The 20566-nt window shown below is 31.7% G+C and overlaps 1 protein-coding gene across 2 annotated transcripts; it reads right to left on the bottom strand.

The window, feature by feature from the left end:
- Nucleotides 1-1472: 1472 nt before the first annotated feature.
- On the bottom strand, nt 1473-18737 carry LOC143069166 (ADP-ribose glycohydrolase MACROD2-like). Of its 2 annotated transcripts, none has more exons than XM_076243655.1 (10): nt 18462-18737; nt 17636-17770; nt 14092-14247; nt 13518-13613; nt 12590-12610; nt 11056-11159; nt 10120-10150; nt 8762-8841; nt 7878-7974; nt 1473-3578 (listed from the first exon to the last, which is right to left on the bottom strand). In XM_076243655.1, exons 1-10 carry the CDS (start codon nt 18697-18699, stop codon nt 2959-2961), a joined length of 1578 nt encoding a protein of 525 aa, XP_076099770.1. In that variant the 5' UTR covers nt 18700-18737; the 3' UTR covers nt 1473-2958. The 2 variants fall into 2 exon arrangements, with proteins under 2 accessions (XP_076099770.1, XP_076099771.1); XM_076243656.1 differs by having other exon boundaries at nt 18491-18737.
- Nucleotides 18738-20566: the final 1829 nt, after the last annotated feature.

Raw genomic sequence — 20566 nt, 5'->3', positions numbered from 1 at the left:
AGTGGTTTTCAGGATTGTTAGTTTTCCCTACTGAAGGTCAGTTGTTCTCAGGATTGTCAGTTTTTCTACTGAAGGTTGGTCAGTTGTTCTCAGGATTGTCAGTTTTCCCTACTGAAGGTCAGTGGTTCTCAGGATTGTCATTTTTCTACTGAAGGTTGGTCAGTTCTTCTCAGGATTGTCAGTCTTTCTACTGAAGGTTGGTCAGTTGTTCTCAGGATTGTCAGTTTTCTACTGAAGGTTGGTCAGTTCTTCTCAGGATTGTCAGTCTTTCTACTGAAGGTTGGTCAGTTGTTCTCAGGATTGTCAGTTTTCCCTACTGAAGGTCAGTGGTTTTCAGGATTGTTAGTTTTCCTTACTGAAGGTCAGTTGTTCTCAGGATTGTCAGTTTTTCTACTGAAGGTTGGTGAGTGGTTCTCAGGATTGTCAGTTTTCGTACTGAAGGTCAGTGGCTTAGTGTTGTCAGTTATCGTACTGAAGGCTGTGTGAGTGAAAGTCAGTGGTTCTCAGGATTATCAGTTTTCCTCGGAGGGTCAATGATTCTCATTAATGTCAGTTTTCGTGAAGATCAATTTACTCCAGGTACGTCAGCATCCTCAACCAATATAAACTGACCACCATGATTGATTGATTGATTGTTGTTTTCTTTACATCCAGTGACAAGTATTTCATGCATCTTGATGATTTTTGACTGACATGAAATGGCACAAAAGTACTGAAAGTGGCATTAAACACTCATCTATCCAATAGTAAATTTCCCTTGTTCAATGAATAGTTAAGTATATGTATGTATCATATGCTTGGGATATTCACTGCATATTTTGTTGGTACTGAATGGCACGTATCAAAATTATATGACATAAAAAAATAAATTAAAAGGTCCCAGTGAAGAAACTACACAAATAACAATAGATTTTGTATTTTTTCAATGGGACAATAGAACTGACACAAGTTTAAATACCTTGACTAAGAAGAGATGAATGTGTGGAAATGTTTCAATGGCAAAATTAAAAAGTCAAACACATCAAATGAAATTGAAATCAACTTTCATATTCCTGACTTGGTACAAACATTTACTTATGTAGAAAATGGTGAATTAAACCTGGTTTTGTCGCTAGGTAGTAAAGTATTGTTTTATTTCTTTCTTTCTGTTTTTCCGTTGACGATATTCTGCAATTATTGTGACGCTGGTACTGAGACAGCAATAATGAGTTAAAATTGGCTACTGTTAATTCAGCAATTATTGCGGTATTGGTATTTTAGACTAAAATGAAATTTTAACATTTGCAATATCGCTATTAATCCTATTTATTTCATATAAAAAAAAAAATGTGAGTTAAAAATATTGCGATTATAACCCTGTTGCATTTTTCGCAATAATTTCTGAATGTACAGTATAATCTCAGTCAATAGATGTAGAGCAGCTCCTACAGCTCAAATACACTTCACAGTGGCCATGCAAGTTAAAAAATACATATTTTTCATCTTTATTTTTCTATATGAAGTCAAAAATATATAATGAAAATATTATATAACAAATACATACAAAAAGCTTTCAACAATTGCTAAAACAATCTGGTTATTTAAAGGGCAAAACATTCCATAGGACCTTAAGACAATGAATTACAAATCTATATGTTATGTATACGCGTAATGCAACCTGGATTGAAAAGTTAAAACTTAAAAGTTAAAACAAATGGAATATTTCAGAGTAAAACTAACGGTATTTTTTTCATTAGAACTACATATATTACCACTAAACCAAATGTGTTAATATTAATATGTATCTTTTAAATAATGAGGAGAAATATACGGCACGCTAATGGGAAAATTTTGTTATGCATTGCAAAGGACAATTTCTTGAGACTTTCCAAATATAATTGTGAAAAGTTAAAAAAAAAAATAAGACAAAAGTCTTGAATTTCAATTTTCTACTTGTCATTAAACTAAAATGTCATAGGGAATGTTTGGAGAGAACAATAAATATTAACATGTAAGAAAAAAATCCAAATAGGGGTAAAATATGAATCTTTTAAAATGATAGTAATAGAGAAAAATACTGTCAGGCAATTTTTCAGAGAACTACTAAAAGTAACTCACGAAGAGTATAAGTGAAATGTGAAACATAATAACAGCAAACATCCATACATTCTGAATTTGCAGTACATCAAAATGTCAGCAATGGTGCCTAAATGGGGAGAGACTTAAATTCTGTTCCGTGAGCCAATGCTCTGTGTTGAAGGCTATACTTTGACCTATAACTTTTTACACATTGTAGCTTGGTTGCAGAGTTGTCTCATTAGCACCCATCCCACATCTTCTTATTTCTGTGCAAGAACTATAGAATCAAATGCAAATTTAAAATCTGGCCAAATGCTGTTTTGATATTTATCTTTTAAAATTAAAAAAAGATGAAATAAAGGATTACTGGAAGAATTTTCACTTCAATACTTAAGAAAATTCCTGAGGATTAATAAAGTGTAAAAAAATGGATATGTTATAAATGGATATCTTTACTTCTGAACATTGGTTGTGGTATAATGATAATGTTTGTGAAACGCAATAACATACCCTTCATCCATCTGTGAAAAAATAAATTTTTATGTGTGCTAATATTCCTTGATGTCATGGTTCTATCAAATCACAAAATTTATACTATTTCTTTTTATAGATATTCATTTATTCAGTTGTTGTTTTTTTTTTAGTAAAAATACAATCCTTTCATAATCAACAAAATACTAAATATAATACAATCTGAAACAAAGTACCACCAACAATAACCGGCGTTTTCACACCATGATCAAGTGCAAAACATAACATTCAGTATTTTTACAAAGCTTTTATCAAAAGTAATAAGCTTTAAGCCTGTCTGGAATTTTATTAACAAAACAATAATTGTTTCTGGATATTTACTATCAAACATTCAGAAAAAAAACTAAATATGTCCGCTAAAAGTACTTTTTAAAGATATGTGGTTTCTTGCTTTACTACATCCTTTCTAGTTATTGGTTTTGTAACAGTCCCTGGTTTTGGTTTAGAAGAAGATTCTTTTTCTCCTTTTGTTTTAGGAGATTTATTTTCTTCTTTTGTTTTAGATGAAGATTCTTCATCTTCTTTAGTTACAGAAAGAAGTGTCTTAGTTGTGTTAGTTTCCATGTCCTTTTCAGAACCCTCCCCATCACTGACTTCCATTTTCTTTTCCACTAGAGATTTATTTTCCAAAATGTCTTCTGTCTTTGTGTCGTCTGAAGATTTATTCATGGAGTCAACTTCCATTTCTTTCTCATTCAAAGATTTGTTTTGAATAGAATCTTGCATTTTCTCATCTTTAGAAGCTTTATTTTCTGACTGGATTTCCATTTTATTATCAATCACAGTTTTATTTTCATGAGAAACATTTTCTATTTTATCCTCTGGAGGCTTATTTTCCAAGTCATTCACATCCATAACTTTTTCATTCATGATTTTCATTTCATTGTCCTTTTTCAGTTTTTTAGTTTTTATAACATCTTCATTTTCACATGTATTTTGACCTAAAGTTGAGACTTTGTCGTCCTTTTCTGATACCGTGTTAGATCTATCTACAAATAAGTATAAAAAAATTACATATTTCCATATGACAAAGTTTATTTCTGCTCTTTTAATATTTAGAATTTAATTTGATTATTTTATTACACACTTTTAAAACAAGTTGTTTCCCTTTATTAGTTTTAGACTGGTTCTTACCCAGATAAAATGAGGAGCTGTGTGTGCAATGCATGATAGTTGAAAGTGATATATATATGAGTGTCTTAAACAATTTTTATTATAAAAATAACACAAAAGCTGAGAGGGTGATAGACCAGATTGTTACCCTGAGAAAACATTGTCAACCCTGTCGAAGCCAAGGTTAACAATGCCAGGGGTACCAATCTCCTCTATTAGATTTAGTGACTTTTTGTTTTGTGACTTACTCACTATTAAAAAGAAACAAATATTACATAATTTCAGCACAGATGAATTTGCTCCTTCTATTAGCTCTGCATTGTTAGTGACAATTTATGGGAAACAACTCATAATAATGGGTCTTTTATAACAGTAATAATTACGGTACATGTATCAGCAAATAGACTTTTCCAACACAATCAACTTAGACAGGCTGTTCTGATCATCAAAAAGTCACTCAATTTTATTTATTTTAAGTTTCTTTTTTAATTTGAAATGAAATAAACAGGTACCAATATAATAATCTAAAAAAAGAGGAAGAGGAAGGAAAGTTTATGTCCTTAAAACTATTTATCCACATCAATTGTTTTGGGGTTTACACTTCCACTTTAACCCCCAAAAATGTATCATACCTGTGCAAGGTCAAATTTATTTAGAGGCAATATAGGAAAGGTATACTGACATAAGTGGTCTCTAAACACATTAACTCCAAATGGAGCTTTCGTTAGTAGAAGCCATATTAACTATGTGAATCAGTGAGAAAAATGTAAAGGCATAAAAATATAAAATATATACCAATACACATAATTAACAGCGCCTGGTGATGTTTCATAGCCTGAACGGTTTCGGTCCAAAAAGGACCTTCATCAGAGGCAGAATGGTGGATTAATGTTTGCACCCTATATATATAGATATGGTAACTGGCAGTTGAGTTAACCTGCAGTTCAGATTTAACCGGAGGTTCCGATTTAACTGGCGGCTGAGTTAACCAGCTGTTCAGATTTAACCAGCGGTTCAGATTTAACAGGCTGATCAAAGTTATCCAGTGGATAAATATGTATCTGGTTGATATCTAAAGAGGTTCAATTATCCTTTCTGTGAAAAATCCCAGTGGGATTTTCCATGGTTAAAGTTATCTATATTTAGCTAATGTACATGTTACAGTAAGCTTTTTGACATGTTACGGTAAACATTTTGACATTATACGGTAAACATGTGACCTGATGATATAACCAGATTTGGGCTTTAGCATTGGGTAAAGGGTGTTTTAATAATTTAAGAAGTACATGTTAATCATTTAGTCTTGATCTTTGGCTTATGATACACCTAAAGATCAAGTCTTAGAAAAGTATTTCATAGTAGTCAAATTTATTTAGAGTCCGTATATAAACAAAACATTATAGCATAAGCTCATCAGAGATATAAATAGATATTACACATATATACAAATTTATCATGCAAAGTACTGATAAACATATACAGATAAAAACATACATATGTAAGGCCATGGTTTTTTAATTTGTTGGTTTACGGATCCGCTGACCCGATTTTGCCGATTTTCAGAATAAAAATAAAATTGAATTTTCATGCTTTTTTATTCCCGCCGACCCTAACAAATGCATTATCCCTGAAAAAAAATTAAAATATACTTTTTTTATGAAATGAAATGCATTAATCACTAACAAAATTGATAACACTTTCTGTTGTGATAAAATAGAACTTCCAGTTTACGTTTCTAAAAATAGACAAATCAATTATAACTGACCTTGAAATGTCGTTTGCGCAAATAATTTTGCGGAACAAAACCTGTGTTTAAAACCACTTACACAATAAGTTTGTTTCCCTTATTTGTCATCAGTCCGTAAGATGCATCATCTCATAGGAATAGACTTGTCCAAATGTGATATCAAGTTAAAATACTGAATATTAACAAATCATTTGGAATTTTCTTGTTTCATAGATACAAAAAAAAGTATCGGCCATTTGCATAAAAAATGGGAATGCATGACAACAGATTAACCCAATCTTCTAGTTTTTCCAGTGGACGAGTCTATTACCTTTTTTGACACGTGTGTTGAACTTATTTTCGTACGAATTTTTTACATTATTTTCTTTATCAGTTTTTCGTGCTTTAAGATCATTATTCACCAAGTTTTCTGGACTTGATTAAGAGGTACGCGAATCTGTTTTTCTTGTTTGGAAATGACGATTTAATTTCGTCTTTGTCCGTGCACCACCTTTTTACGGGAAATTATTAAATGCAATGTTTATGAAAGCTGAGCAATAATATTTCATCGAACTAAAATTTAAGAAATGATGACAAAATAACATGTAAGAAAGGTGAAATATATTTTTATTTTGCATATTTTTCTGTCTTGAAAGATATTTTTTTTCTTTTTTTCCCCGACCGGCCGACCCAACTTTTTTATTGGGAAAATCCGTAAACCAACAAATTAAAAAACTGTGGCCTAATACACAAGTCATTACATGTAAAAAGTACAAAAAAGCAAATATTATTGATATGCATTAAGCTAAACCAATACAGTAAAACAATATATTCATGCATTTAGCTTATGCAATTAAATATGATATAAATGCACTATGCTAAAGCAGTAAAATCTAAGTTATGTATAGTAAGCTTTAGCAATAAAACAAATATTCATGCATCAACTTAAAGCACCAAAACATTATATTCATTCACTAGGCTGAATCAGTTTAACACATGCATTAAGCTAAAGCAATAAATTATTATATTCATGCATTCACTTAAAGCACCAAAACATTATTAGTATACACTACCGGTAAGCAAAAGCAGTAAAAGCTATTAGACATGCATTTAGCTAAAGCAATAAAACATTATATTCAATCATGCATATTTTAAAGCACTGAAGCATTATATCTATGCACTAAGCAAAAGCAGTAAAAGCTATTAGACATGCATTTAGCTAAAGCAATAAAACAATATATTCATGTATTAAACTAAAGCACCAAACCATTATCTTTATGCATTAAGGTGGTACCTAACACTACAGGGAGATAACTCTGTAAAATCATCTAAACGTTTTAATAACATTGAGTCAATGATCAAAATTAGTGTTTTTCAAACTGCTATATAACCAGTGTAATTTTTCTGATAAAATGGTTGGTTCAAATTTTTTGAAATTTTTATATTTTTGTCAAAGGGTCAAAGTAAATACTTTGTCAAAATTTTATGAAAATTAAACGAGCCAAATTAATTTTAGCGAAGGTGTTGGGTACCACCTTAAGCTAAGGCAATAAAAAGTATGATTCCTGCATTAACACAAAAACAATATAACAAGCACAGATAATTTGAGTACATAAAACAATAAAACAGTAAATTACTAAATCATGCATCTGGAAAATATTTGTTTAACAGTAAGCATTGCAATAGCATGAGTTGCCATCTCATGTGTTTTAAAAAAATTTAATTAGCCAAAGGTATTGAGGGTGACAGTACATGTATGACTAAATTTCAATTGTTGTAAAGTAGTCTGTCAACTTATTCCTTTTTTAGCAGCCACATCAAATTTGTTGTTTTTGAAAAAAAATAGAAACATACATCAATGAGACAGCAACTCAATAACATGTGGTACTGTGATTCCTTAAGGGGGTAGACCTTGGTTCAGGGAGATAACTCTTTAAATCAGTTAAGTGTTTGTAAAAGTCAAGTTCATCAATGTATTTTAAGCATTTACCTGAAACAGATTGAAAATAATCTCTGTAACCTAGAAGCTTAGAATATGTTTTTGGAAATGTACTGATGATTTTAAGAGTTATTTTCCTTAACCTAGGTCTACCTCCTTAATATTTGTTGGATACCAATTTTCATGGATTTCGTGAGAACAAGGGAGCTGCAAATTTAAATGTTCCAACAAAATACTAATTTTCTGATTGAATATTTGCAGCCTTTGCCAAAACCACAAAATTCAATATCCATGATTATGCAAGTTTCCCTCTATCCACGAAAATTGGTGTCAAAGAAAATATTTGAATCCACATTATGTCATTGTTTTACCAATAAATCTATCAAGCAAACATAAAATATGCCTACTCCAATGCTTACAGTTGAAAAACACAAGCACACATAGGATTTAAGCACAAATATTTGTTTTTCTAATTAGCATTTTAGCAATGTGCCATAAAGTATTCCATACCACTATCATCTGATTCTATAGGAAAGTAATGTTGCATAAGTTCTTCATAAATATCCACATCTTTTTGTAAAAATAAACAAAAGATTACTCTTTCTATCTGCAAGTAGAAAATAAAAAGTTAAGCAACAATATAATAATATATCTGTTTGTAAATATAATATAAAAACTTCTGATACACTTGGTAGGAGTTTTTTCTTCACTAAAATTTGAAAAGATATATGAATATGATATAAAAATCCTACACCGATTGCATGAGTCATGACTCAATATATATACTTATTTTGTGACTTAAACTTTTTTAAATGTCAATTTCTCTGACTAACTTTATGGTATTTCATCACTAACTGAAGACCTACCAATTGAATACAGCTGAATATTACTGTTTATTTACAAAATGGACTGCAAAAACAGGCTGATAACATCACTACAAAGGCTCAAATGAAGACAGCAATTTGGAACATATGAACAAATATATCCTTAGAATTCATAATGATTTTTATCCAAGACGTTTAAGGTAAGTGATAAGGACAAAAAGAAACATCATCAAGTATCAGATAAGTTCAAATCATTTTATACTACAAAGGTTGAAAAGTGTTAGATACTTGACAACTGTATATGGCAGCCATCTTGGAATTATCTTCACTTTTGGCACGAGTCAGTACATCTCCCACTGCTAAATAGACTTTCCATCAGCAAGGATCTTACTCACAGATGGAAGAATGTTGATATAATTTAATTGGAGACAAACTATTTTTGCAATAACCTTTTTTCAGTATTTTTTATTCAGTACAATGTTATGGCAACAATACTGGTATTCATTTAAATCCCTTGTATGGCTGTTTTAGATTTTAGAATGCCGTTTATAGACTATATTTGAAATGTACCTTTTCTCCTAATTCTTTATCCTCCAGGAATTTTCTAACAGTTTCAATTGCCACTGGAGCAGCTTTTTCACTGGAATAGCCTAAATTCAAAATTAAAATATTTAAATACTAAAAATGTTTTAGGACATACAGTGGCAGATCCAGCCATTTTAAAGGGGGGGGGGGGGGTTTCCAACCCAGGACAAAGGGGGGTTCCAACTATATGTCCCATTCAAATGCATTGGTCGGTCAAAAAAAGGGGGGGTTCCAACCCCCGGAACCCTCCCCCCCCCTAGATCACCACTGACTTACTTTGGATTCATTTATTTTTCCTAGGTACCAATGTGTGAGGATTGAGAAAAACTAGCATTTTCTTATTTGGATATTTGATTTCGTTGTTTGGTTAAAGTCTACATGTACGCCTATAGAAAATTTGTACTTTGTTAGTCATTTAAATTCATGTTTCACTGCTACCTACAATTGCTCTTCGTCCTTTCTGATCATAGAATATAACAATTGTATAGAAAAATGTATTTACTTTCCAAATGACACAGGCCTCTAAAGTAACCTTCATCAAGCACCTCCAGATCAATTATAGTTTAGTCAGCAAAAACAATAAATATGATGACTTTTTAACTTCATATTTCAATTTTTTCATTTTTTTTTTTAATAAAATTTTTTTTCAGACTTATCAATAAAATCATTTTTTTTCTATTAGAGAAGGGAAAAAATCTATATGTTCTATAAAGAGGAAGACTTCACTAAAGGGAACTAACTCAGTACATTTGCATCTTACATTTTTAGGTACCAGTCTTGTATTACAACTCCAGTTTCCGGTGCATGTCAAAACATGGAGGGAAACAAAATAGTGCATTTTTTTCTGAATTTTTTTCTGAACTCAATTTTTTCTGTTTGATTATAGGTTTATGCTGAATTGAAACATATATATAGACTTTAAAAAAATTGGAAGGATATCATGTTTACTGGACGTGGCCATGGTGCGGCCTAGTAAAAATAGCAAACAGAAAGTAGAAAAAAAAATGTTTTGACTTCAGGATTGTGTAACTTTTTATTCTTCGTGGCATGACCCCCTTTTTTTTCTCGATTAAATCACAATTTTACATTAGTACATACATGATATGAACATGAAATTTTTTTTCTATGTAGCATTTTTTATTTTTTTATTTTCAGAGATCAGCTGTTTTGCATGTAAGCCTATGAAGCAGTCAATTACAAGACTGCAACCTTTATAAGCATATTCTAAGCATCTAAGCAACACTGATTATTGTTATCAGGTTGCACAAAAATGCTTAAAAGGAAAGATGAAACTGTGTCTATTACAAACACATTACTGATTAAAAATTAATACTGGAACTCACCATAAATACCGGTTGATATGCAAGGAAAAGCCTAAAAAAGAAAATGCTTACTTGTTAAAATTTTCATCGAAATATTCAATTGTACGTAAACAAACTTTTTTCAGATCAACCTACCCGGTAACTGTATATAATGTGCAAAATATAAAATGTGTCCCTCTGCCCCTAAATTCTAGCTCAAACACTGTATTTGAAGAAATATACTATCTATCTCAATTTCTTTTCAAAAAGATCAAATTCATGTGAATCTATGTTTTTCTGAATCTCAGCATCAAACGCTTTAAATTATGCCTTGTTAAATAGATCAATGGATCACATAGATCAATGGATCACCTCCAGTGGGAAATAGTACAAAAATATAATGAGGACACATTTATGTGTCCAGAAAATGACCCCTGCTTTGTAAACAATTGATATGCAGAACTGGGTTTTTAACAAACTTGTTCAAAGGGTACCAGTCTGCAGAAATACATACAACACTCCCTGAACACTCATAAATGTTGAAAAGCAGATAATACCAATTTTCTTGTCTTTGATTTGGTACCTAACACTACAGGGAGATAACTCTGTAAAATCAGCTAAACATTTTAATTACGTTGTGTTGTTGAGGGAATATTAAGCTTCTCAATGATCAAAAATTAGTGTTTGTCAAATTGCTATATAAGCAGTGTAATATTTCTGACAAAACGGTTGGTTCAAAATTTTTGAAATTTTTATATTTTTGTAAGGGGGTCAAAGTAAGTACATTGTCAAAATTTTATAAAAATTAAACAAGCCAAATTAATTTTAGTGAAAGTGTTGGGTACCACCTTAAAAGACTTTATAAACCAATTAAAATGTTTTGGTTATTGTTTTGAAATACATAACCAAGAATGTCTTAAAAACTGAAACGGTAAATTGTTCAAATTGAAGACAACTTAAATACACTTATACACTTACCACAGAAACCAATTCATTGTCGTTTACTAGTTTCAGACACCAAACATAGGCACTTTTTAACATCTCCTTCTGTTCACCTATTGGGCCAACTGTGTGTATTACATCTAAAAAGTAAATCTGTCCTTTGGTCAAGAAGAATTAATTATATTTCCTGTGTAACGTTAGTTATTTTGGAATTTTATGGATTCCTTATTATTTGTAGGATACAAACTTTTGAGGATTTTGTAGGTAAAGGTGAACCAGGAATTTAATTGTTCAGGAAAGAACGAAATTTTATATTGACTTGTATGTAGACTTTGGCACATCTTCGCTAGCCAAGGGTTACGATCCACTCCCGCTCTCTTCACCCTTGGCAGATTGAGCCAACATTTGTGATATCAATGTTGCGCCATCTATCGGAAGATTAAAGTCACACCCATTCCGAATACATTATTCTTGACCAATGGTAGCACTTGAACTCTTCAATTTGGAGGTAAAAACACGGTAGTGTCTAGATTCAACCCACTTGGTAAAGCCGGAAACGAAAATATACGTCAACATCCATGCATTTGTGCATGAAACATACACAGGAACTTCTATTTGTTGATTAAAACATTCAAGTTGTCACTAAATATAGTCGTATGTTTAGTGATGTAAAGACTTGTTGCACAATAAACACGTGGAAATTGTTTACAAACACTTTCTACATTTACACGTGATCATGTTATAGGCGCTTTTTGATTGGATGCAGCGAGTTTCTACTGCAACCAATAAAAATCCTTACCTTGTGTCTCCGAAATATTATCTCAATCTGCCAAGGGTGAAGAGAGCGGGAGTGGATCGTAACCCTTGGCTAGTGAAGATGACTTTGGCAATACCATGAGATAAAAAATCCAGGAAAATACTTTTTTTGCTCAATCCAAGAAAATTGTTACCACCAAAAAATAGATAAATTCACATTACAAGTATTTGTATGTTATACTAGATATGGTAACTTTGACAAACTAATTTATAATATAAGATCAAGATTTGTTATTTTTTTTAAGTATGAAATACCGGTACAAGATATTTTTTTCTTATCCACAATACAACATTGAAATCAATAACAAATAGTTGTAAATACATAATACTCATTATTTAGATCTGAACCCTTTCACTGCCATTTTACATGTATACAATTTCAACTGACAGCATACAATGAAAGCAACCCATGGAGGAACCATAATTTGATAAGAATGTGAATAAATCAACATTTGGTTGACAATTGCAGCAATCATATCATTTTCTGAATTTTCTTTAGACCGAAACTTAACCAATTTCCAGATTTCTGTAAAATAACTCTCAAAATACCAATACATATAACAGCAGACACATCATGTTTGGAAATTCCAGTCTGTGTTGATATGAAGCTGCTTTAACATGTCTAATGCACTATATGATTCAAACTTTCTATTGACTAACAAGACTTATCTCCCTTCAAGCATCATGGGACCCTTTAGAAACCAGTTTAAAAGACTCTGTTTAAGATAAGACTTGATGTTCAATTTATACTTACATTTAGCTGGTAATTTGTAACCTAAAAAATAAAACTTTCATTAAATATTTCACAAATTTATGTAAAATGTAGAGGTCTTTTTTCGTTTTTTTTTTATTTGTTGTGTTGATAGTTCAATGATTTATGCTGGTACCCCCACTTCCTCTTTCTTTCATTCATGTCTATAGACTGAAATTTCTTCTGATAGTTATATTGAATTCCAAACTGCCCAGCCTTTATCATTGCTTTTTGCACTCTTGGACATAATTTGTCAGTTTTGAAATTAATTCTAGTTTTCAACCCACATTTCGGCAATAAAAAAATGTATGCTATATATTTTAAAAGTTAATATGTTGAATTAACCTTCATCAAGGGAGTTTCATTCACAAAATTTGAAAACAGAGGGTATATACAATACTAAATAAGATTTCTAAAAAGAAATAGACAAATCAATGTAAGATCAACACTGCCTGAGGGAGTTGGAAGCTTAGTTTATTTAATATGGTGCATGTATAATTAATTTGTCAAAAAATGAATGTATATCCTATAAGCTGTACTTGCTTTTGGAATAAAGTATTATTATTATTACAATTTCAAAAGGGCAGGGTGCATTAAAATGCAAAATTGAAAACAAATAGTTTTTATTTACTCATAATGTCACAAAACGGCCTCTTTATGTGTTTTCAGGACACATTACTATTCCATTTGTCATTTCTGAACAAAACAATTCAAGGTACCACCAATATAGTATGAACAAGCTAAACATGCACAATAGGAAGCATTTAATGAATTTTACTGAAGATGTTTTCCGAGGCAGAGATCTGGGGGAAATGTATTGGAGCATGAAGCAAAAACTATGACAAGCTATACTGATATCGAGGATCATGTCTATATTTTCTTAATCTACAATCCAACACTTGTCTACATGTGGTTTCTTCCATAAACTTACCTCCAGTGATCTTTGCATGGCCAGTTCTACAACCTTTATGTGTAGCACATTCTTCTACAAGTTTTTTCCCTGCTGCCCGATGTATAGCTCCATCCACTAAGATAAAAAAAAAAAAAAGTACATAGCCTGATATAATATTGTCATTCAAATTTTATCATCAAACCTAATAATGTGACTATAATGATGAATTTTGCTCATTGCTGAAGGCCATAGGGTGACCTGTAGTCGTTTGCATCTCTGATGTTTATATGTGTATGAATGGTTGTCTCATTAGCAATTATAAAGTACTTAAAAGCTAATAAAAAAAATGTTTGTGCTGCTTTTTCTTCAAGAAATATTATTATTTTAATTTTAAAAGTTCACATTTCAAAACTATAAAAACAAATTGCTTGACTCCTATGTAAATGTGAGAGATACTGAAAACAGATTGACGGACAGACAGGGTTAAAACAATATACCCCCAAACTTTCATTTGCAGGGGCAAAAAAAATGCCAAATTGTAATGCCCCCTCCCCCTCACCTTACAGTTACACGAAAATAAGCTTTGATGGTTTCTTCTGTATATATATCTTACCTCCTCCACCTCCTAGCAAGGATTCATTAGCAGCATTGACAATGGCATCAATCTCCAGTGTGGTAATATCCCCTCTCCATAGGGACACCTTCTTGTTTAGATCTGGTCTTACATCTCTTCTCTCACCATGACTCTTTCCTAAATTACTCTTCTTTGCTGAAAACATTGTTTACTTGTTAAGACATTACAAAATACAAAATAAATAGAGAATATGTTTTACTTCAGCAGTTTTTGAGTATGAAACATGTACTTTTGTCTATTTAAAGACCATTGAAGACTAATATATTTTAGGTAAAAAAAATCAATGAGTGATAGATTTCTCTTAGAAAAAATCAAAAGGTCCCAGTGAATAAACTACATAGAGAACATAGTTAGTGTATTTATTCAATGGGACAAAAGAACTTACGAAAGTTAAAAAAAGTTCGACCAAAAGGAAATGACTTTGTGGAAAAGTTTTATTTGGTTCACAATAATAAGTTTGTTGAAAGTGAGTCATTTTGTCTGTCAAGGGTCAAAGACAGGTTTGACCTTATTCTCAGACCTAATTTAGGCTTTCAACTTTTGATTACTGGTAATGAAATCTATAAAGTTGGTCTAATTTTATCATTATTTATATCTTTTGTTTATGTTGATGATGATCTGTTTTGTCTTTTGCTTTGATCTAAGTTTTACCATAAAAAATCAAAAACAATCATCCTATTTTTGGTTCTTTTTTCCGATGATTAATTATTTTTAATCCTGAATGTAAAAAATGCTTTACTTTTAAAGAGAAGGAAATTGTGTACTGTACCAATGTTTAATAAACTAAAATTAAAAATGATGCAAAAACTGAAACTGAAACAAAGAATCTAAATGAGTCATTTCCCACTGATTTATTTTTCCTACTACAGTGAAACCTGATTAAACCGAACCCTGAATAAACCGGAAACCTGTCTAATCCAAACTTGTTCTGAAGACCAATCATATCACATGTTATGCATTGTGAACCTGGTGAAACCGAACACCTGCCAAAACCGAACGAAATCTCAAGTCCCGAAAGGGTTCGGTTTAGTCAGGTTTCACTGTATCATGACTATCAATGACTCTAGTGTGTGACAAGATTTTGTGAGTGAGTTTGATGGCTCTCATACCATGATTCACTTAAACACACGTACATGTATAACCACTGAATTAATCAGAATTAGATTTTTTGAAGCATTTTAAGAAATGATTTTTCTATGTAAATATGATTTTCTTTAAAAATAAATCAACATATTAATAAGGTGAAAATGTATAATTTAGTGAATATTTTTGTTGAATGATGTTTGAAACCCAAACTTTATATTGTTTTAAATACTCTTATGAAAGATAAGAATAATATGCAAATTCAGATATATAAGTTGTTGTAATTCTAGCAAAATATTGGTTGTAGACTCGCAGTTCAGAGGTATTTTCTGTGTTTTCTCCTTACCAAATTATACCTCATCACTTATCCTTATATAGACTGGTAATTGTTATTGAATCTTATGCAATTCAACTTGAGGAAAATTAACCTTAAACTGAATACCCGTTTAAAATGTTCCTGGATGTATTAAGAAACCTTAGTCATATGAAACCTCAAATAAAAAAAAATGATGCATATGATTTTCATAACTAAATGGATAGTTTTCATTAAAAAACTTATGGACATATACTTTTTTCTGAAGAAACTCTTTAATTTGTCCACATTCAGAAGAAAGTTTATTTTATTTTAATTGCTTGCTTCCAGGAAGCAATTTCTCCGACATATTTTCTGTATATGCAAGTGACCTTAGCATGACCCGACTCATAAAAATCAGGTGATTGCAATACGCATGAATCTGTCAATAAAATAAACAATTATCTGATTGTATATGTTAAACACGTTCTCAATATCCATGCTTTTTGTTGATTGTTTACTACAAGGTGACAATTGGTAAACTACAGCTTCAAAACACAGCAATTAATGAATTGCCATATTTGTTAAATCATAACAGACAGAGAGAAATAAAATTGACGATTATACAATATCTTAACGTAAACAAGAATGTGTCCATAGTACATGGATGCCCCACTCGCACTATCATTTTCTGTGTTAAGTGGACCGTGAAATTGGGGTAAAAACTCTAATTTGGCATTCAAATCAGAAAGACCATATCACAGGGAACATGTATACTAAGTTTCAAGTTGATTGGACTTCAACTTCATCAAAAACTACCTTGACCAAAAACTTCAACCTGAAATTTGCACTATCATTTTCTCAGGGAATGGTGAAATTGGGGTCATAACACTAATTTGGCATTAAAATTAGAAATATCATATCATAGGGCACATGTGTACTGAGTTTCAAGTTGATTGGACTTCAACTTCATCATAAACTACCTTGACCAAAATTTTTTAACCTGAAGCGGGACGAACTGATGGAGTGACAGACGGACGGACAGACGCACAGACCAGAAAACATAATGCCACTCTACTATCGTTTTGTAGGTGGGGCATAAAAATGATAAAATCATGCACAGAAGACTAAGTTTATGATATATACATGATATACATGCAGGAGCCTCTGCCCTTTGTAGTCTTGTATTATTTTAACTTTTAGTTTCTTGTGTACAATTTGGAGTTTAGTATGGCGTTCATTATCACTGAACTACAATGTAGTATATATTTGTTTAGGGGCCAGCTGAAGGATGCCTCCGGGTGTGGGAATTTCTCGTTGCATTGACGACCTGTTGGTGACCTTCTGCTGTTGTCTGCTCTATGGTCGGGTTGTTGTCTCTATTTGGCATATTCCCCATTTCCATTCTCAAGTTTAGTGGTTCAAGAATTGGTTAAACGTTATTTTTCCACAGCAACTCGTTTCATATGACTTTAAGGGAGTGCTAAAAATGGTCTTTTAATACAGGTTCACTCTGTACAAAGTACACAACAGTTAATGGTCTTAATACACAGGCTTTTGTTTAATATTAGTGATACATGTACATTATCTAGCAGGTTTGACATTTTGTATTTCTATTGAATATCCAGTGATAAATAACTTGATCATCCGAAATACAGTGTGATAAATTGCTTCGCTCATTGCAGCCTGAAACCACTGCAGAGGTCAAACCTGAACAGTTGGGGCAAATTTAAACACAAGTTTTTGACATAATACATGTAGGGGTTTCTGACACAAAATAAAGTGGTCAATGATCTTACAAATCTAATGCGCAATACTGTGCAGTTGAAGATTTCTTCTTGAAACTTTTAAAAATTTGAAATTTGAAAATTTTGAGAAAATAAAATATGAACCCCTTAAAAAAATTGACCCCCCCTTGGAGCACGCAATAACCATCAAACTCAATCCCAGTCTTTCCTTTGTAGTTATGGAAACTTGTATTACAATTTTAGAGAGATCAATTCTTTAAACACAAGTTACACAATGTATTGTCTGGAAACTACAATGTACATGTATTGAAATTTTTTCAACTGTCAGTTCTTTAGGTTTGAATATCTTTATACAGACAGAATATATATGTACATTGTACAGTACTGTGAAAATACTCACCAACTTTCTTAATTAATTTAACTTTGTTTTCACTATAATATTCCTCCCATGTCTGTACCTCTTCCAGTGTATTGTATTTATTTCTACATTTATAAATTTGCCTCTTTTCTTCTAATGGCATATGCAGAAATTTATCTGCAAGAAATGTAAAAGATTATAAGAGGATTGTATTAACTGTAGGATTCATTAATTTTTGTTCGGTTCCAATTCATGCATTAATAAGGAAAAGATTTATTTTTGTAGATATTACATGTACATGTATGTACATTGTAAATGTACATTGTAAGCCTACAAATGTATATAAAATTTGTCTTTGGTCGGGTTGTTGTCTCTTTGACACATTCCCCATTTTCTCAATTTTTATTTCTTGTACATCTAAATTCATACTTTGTTGTACATTTAGATCTGTGATTCAATTGGTATTCCAAGGGTAATAATGAATCCACAGTACCTTCCAATGTAACTCATAACAGGGTTCTCACTAAGGATTTTTGAAGGACTCATCATTTTTGGTCATGATGAGTCCAACAGTAAGATTAAGAAGATATTTTTTTGCATTATGATTCATAATTTGAGTCTCTGTTACCTTATAGAGCAATGAAATTGTGGTCAGACTTGTCATACAAATTACTGCTTTTAAGCACATTTCAAATTTATTTATTTTTCTGCTAAAGGAACTATTAAACAGTTGAAATTGATAAGAGGTATAGTCATGTATCCACATTGTACATATTCAACATAATTACCCCCCCCCCCCCCTTTTTCTGCGTTTTATTCCTATCAAGTTAGTACTAGGAACAACTATTTAAAACAAATGTTCATTCACCCTTTTGTTCTTTTATTTTGGTACTATACTTTTGTCGAGTTATAGGCTCATTTTGTGGTGTTTCTTTATTTCTTTCCATGCCAACCGAAACCAAAAGTGGAAAGCCAAGAATATTCCTATTTTTCTTGCTGCTGTTTGTAATAAAAGCTGTTGACAACGTTCTTTCTGGTGTTTTAAATGTTCGTAAAATTCGTTTCGTTTGAGTGAAGTATACGTAAAGCGAATGGAATCTCTTCATAATAAGAAAACTTCAAACAGAAACATATCTTGCTTCCTTTCAACCTCCAAATTATCAGCGGAAGTTTAACAATAATTACAAAGTCGGGAACAAGGACGGTTCAGATAATATTATCCGGTGCGCTGACACTATTTTTATGATCTTTTATATATTTTAAAACCTAGTAAGTTTTTCTCCCGTTTTTCAAGGTTTTGTAAAGCTCGTTTTTTTTAAAATTTGGTGAGAGGATACGTCCTTAATAGTAGAGACATAACACATTTGCTGCAATAAAATCATCTCAAAATGTGCAGTTGAAATTATTTCCAAAATCAGTCACACAGTCAAATGACCTCAAAGTCCTCAAATGGATGTATGTATAAAAAAAAAATTTTTTTTAACTGTTTGTTGTAAACAAATGAAAGTTAAAAGTCTGATTGCATCATAAATTTGATAAAACATTTCACACTTAAACAAAATCAATCACATAGCTTCAAAAATAATATAGCTTTTGCTTTTGCCATGATAGTCAGTTCTTAGAAGTGCAAAATTGTAAATTAATAAAGAACTTCCGCTGAGTTTTTAACTCGGCTTCCACTTACCTAGACCCGACAAAATAGCCATTGCCTATAGATAAAACACTTGCATATTATGATGAATAAGCAACATGTATAAATCAAACCATTCAAGCTTAACACATTTAATATTTAACAGTGGTCAGCAAAGAGACAAAAACACTCATGAATAGATAAGTTACAATAATACCAAACAATAAACAGATCACTGAGTGACTACTAGAATACTTCAGCTGTGGGACGACAAAGTTAAAGTCTAAATAAGCTAAAGAAGCATGCCGAAATGAAACGTATGATCTGTCCAAAACTAGAGATTCTCGGTGCATGCAGAGTTATAGGTAGGGATTTCACCAAATTTTCCTACCTCAATCCAAAACCTCTTTTTGCCATACTTTGTACTCCTGGGTCGGGGTAAATAAAATGTGTGTGAGATTATATCTGAAATTATATGAATGATCTGTAAAATTTAACATATTGTGAAAGGACTGTAAGAACTCAGGCCAGTTTTTTGTCTTTATTTTGTATGTTTATAATGCCATAGTTCTCATTCGTCTGATTTAAAGTGTTTGAAGTCAGTAAGATTGTTTAAGTTATTGTTCGAATGTGTTGTTGTGGTAGTCTTTCTAAGTGAATCGGGGAGCTCTTTCTTGTAGTTTTCCACGAATTTTTTTTATAAAAATTAGGAGATGCGGTACGATTACCAATCATCGGAGACAACTATAGCCACCAAAGTTCAAATGAATTGTATGTAAGCAATTATAGGCAACTGAACGACCTTCAATAACGAGCAAAACACATGCCGTATTGTAGGCCATGAAAGGCCCTGACATGAAAATATGAAAAACAATCTATTGAGAAAACTAACGGCCTAATGTATAACAACACAATTTACTAAAAACAAGTATGACAGACATGAACCAGCAACATCCACTGAAATACAGGCACCTGATTTGGAACATGCACATACAGTATGTGGCGGGGTTTAACTCTAATTCAATCTTTATAGTTTACAGTCTATCGCTGATTTTGGTTGTTATCTTTCCTTTCCTTTACGAGATACTAGTACGTGTGTTTTATTATCCTTTATCGACGATTTTGATATGGTTTTGAAAGAAACCCGTCCTTTAGTAGTCATCTTCTCCGCCTTTTTTTGACGGCTCTTAAATTGCTGCGACACTTATCCAAATTTGAGTCGTGTTTATTCGTTTTTTATATGTCCATCTGTTCCGGGTTTTCGGTGGTGACTATGTGAAATGGACAACCTGTTGAGTTTAAGCGCCTTAACCTTTAGCATTAGCCTCGAAAAAAGTCCTTAA

The sequence above is a fragment of the Mytilus galloprovincialis genome, chromosome 3, assembly GCF_965363235.1.
Source record: "Mytilus galloprovincialis chromosome 3, xbMytGall1.hap1.1, whole genome shotgun sequence".
Taxonomy (NCBI): domain Eukaryota; kingdom Metazoa; phylum Mollusca; class Bivalvia; order Mytilida; family Mytilidae; genus Mytilus; species Mytilus galloprovincialis.
The sequence above is the reverse complement of the archived record's forward strand: the minus strand, read 5'-3'. Positions and strand labels throughout refer to the sequence as shown.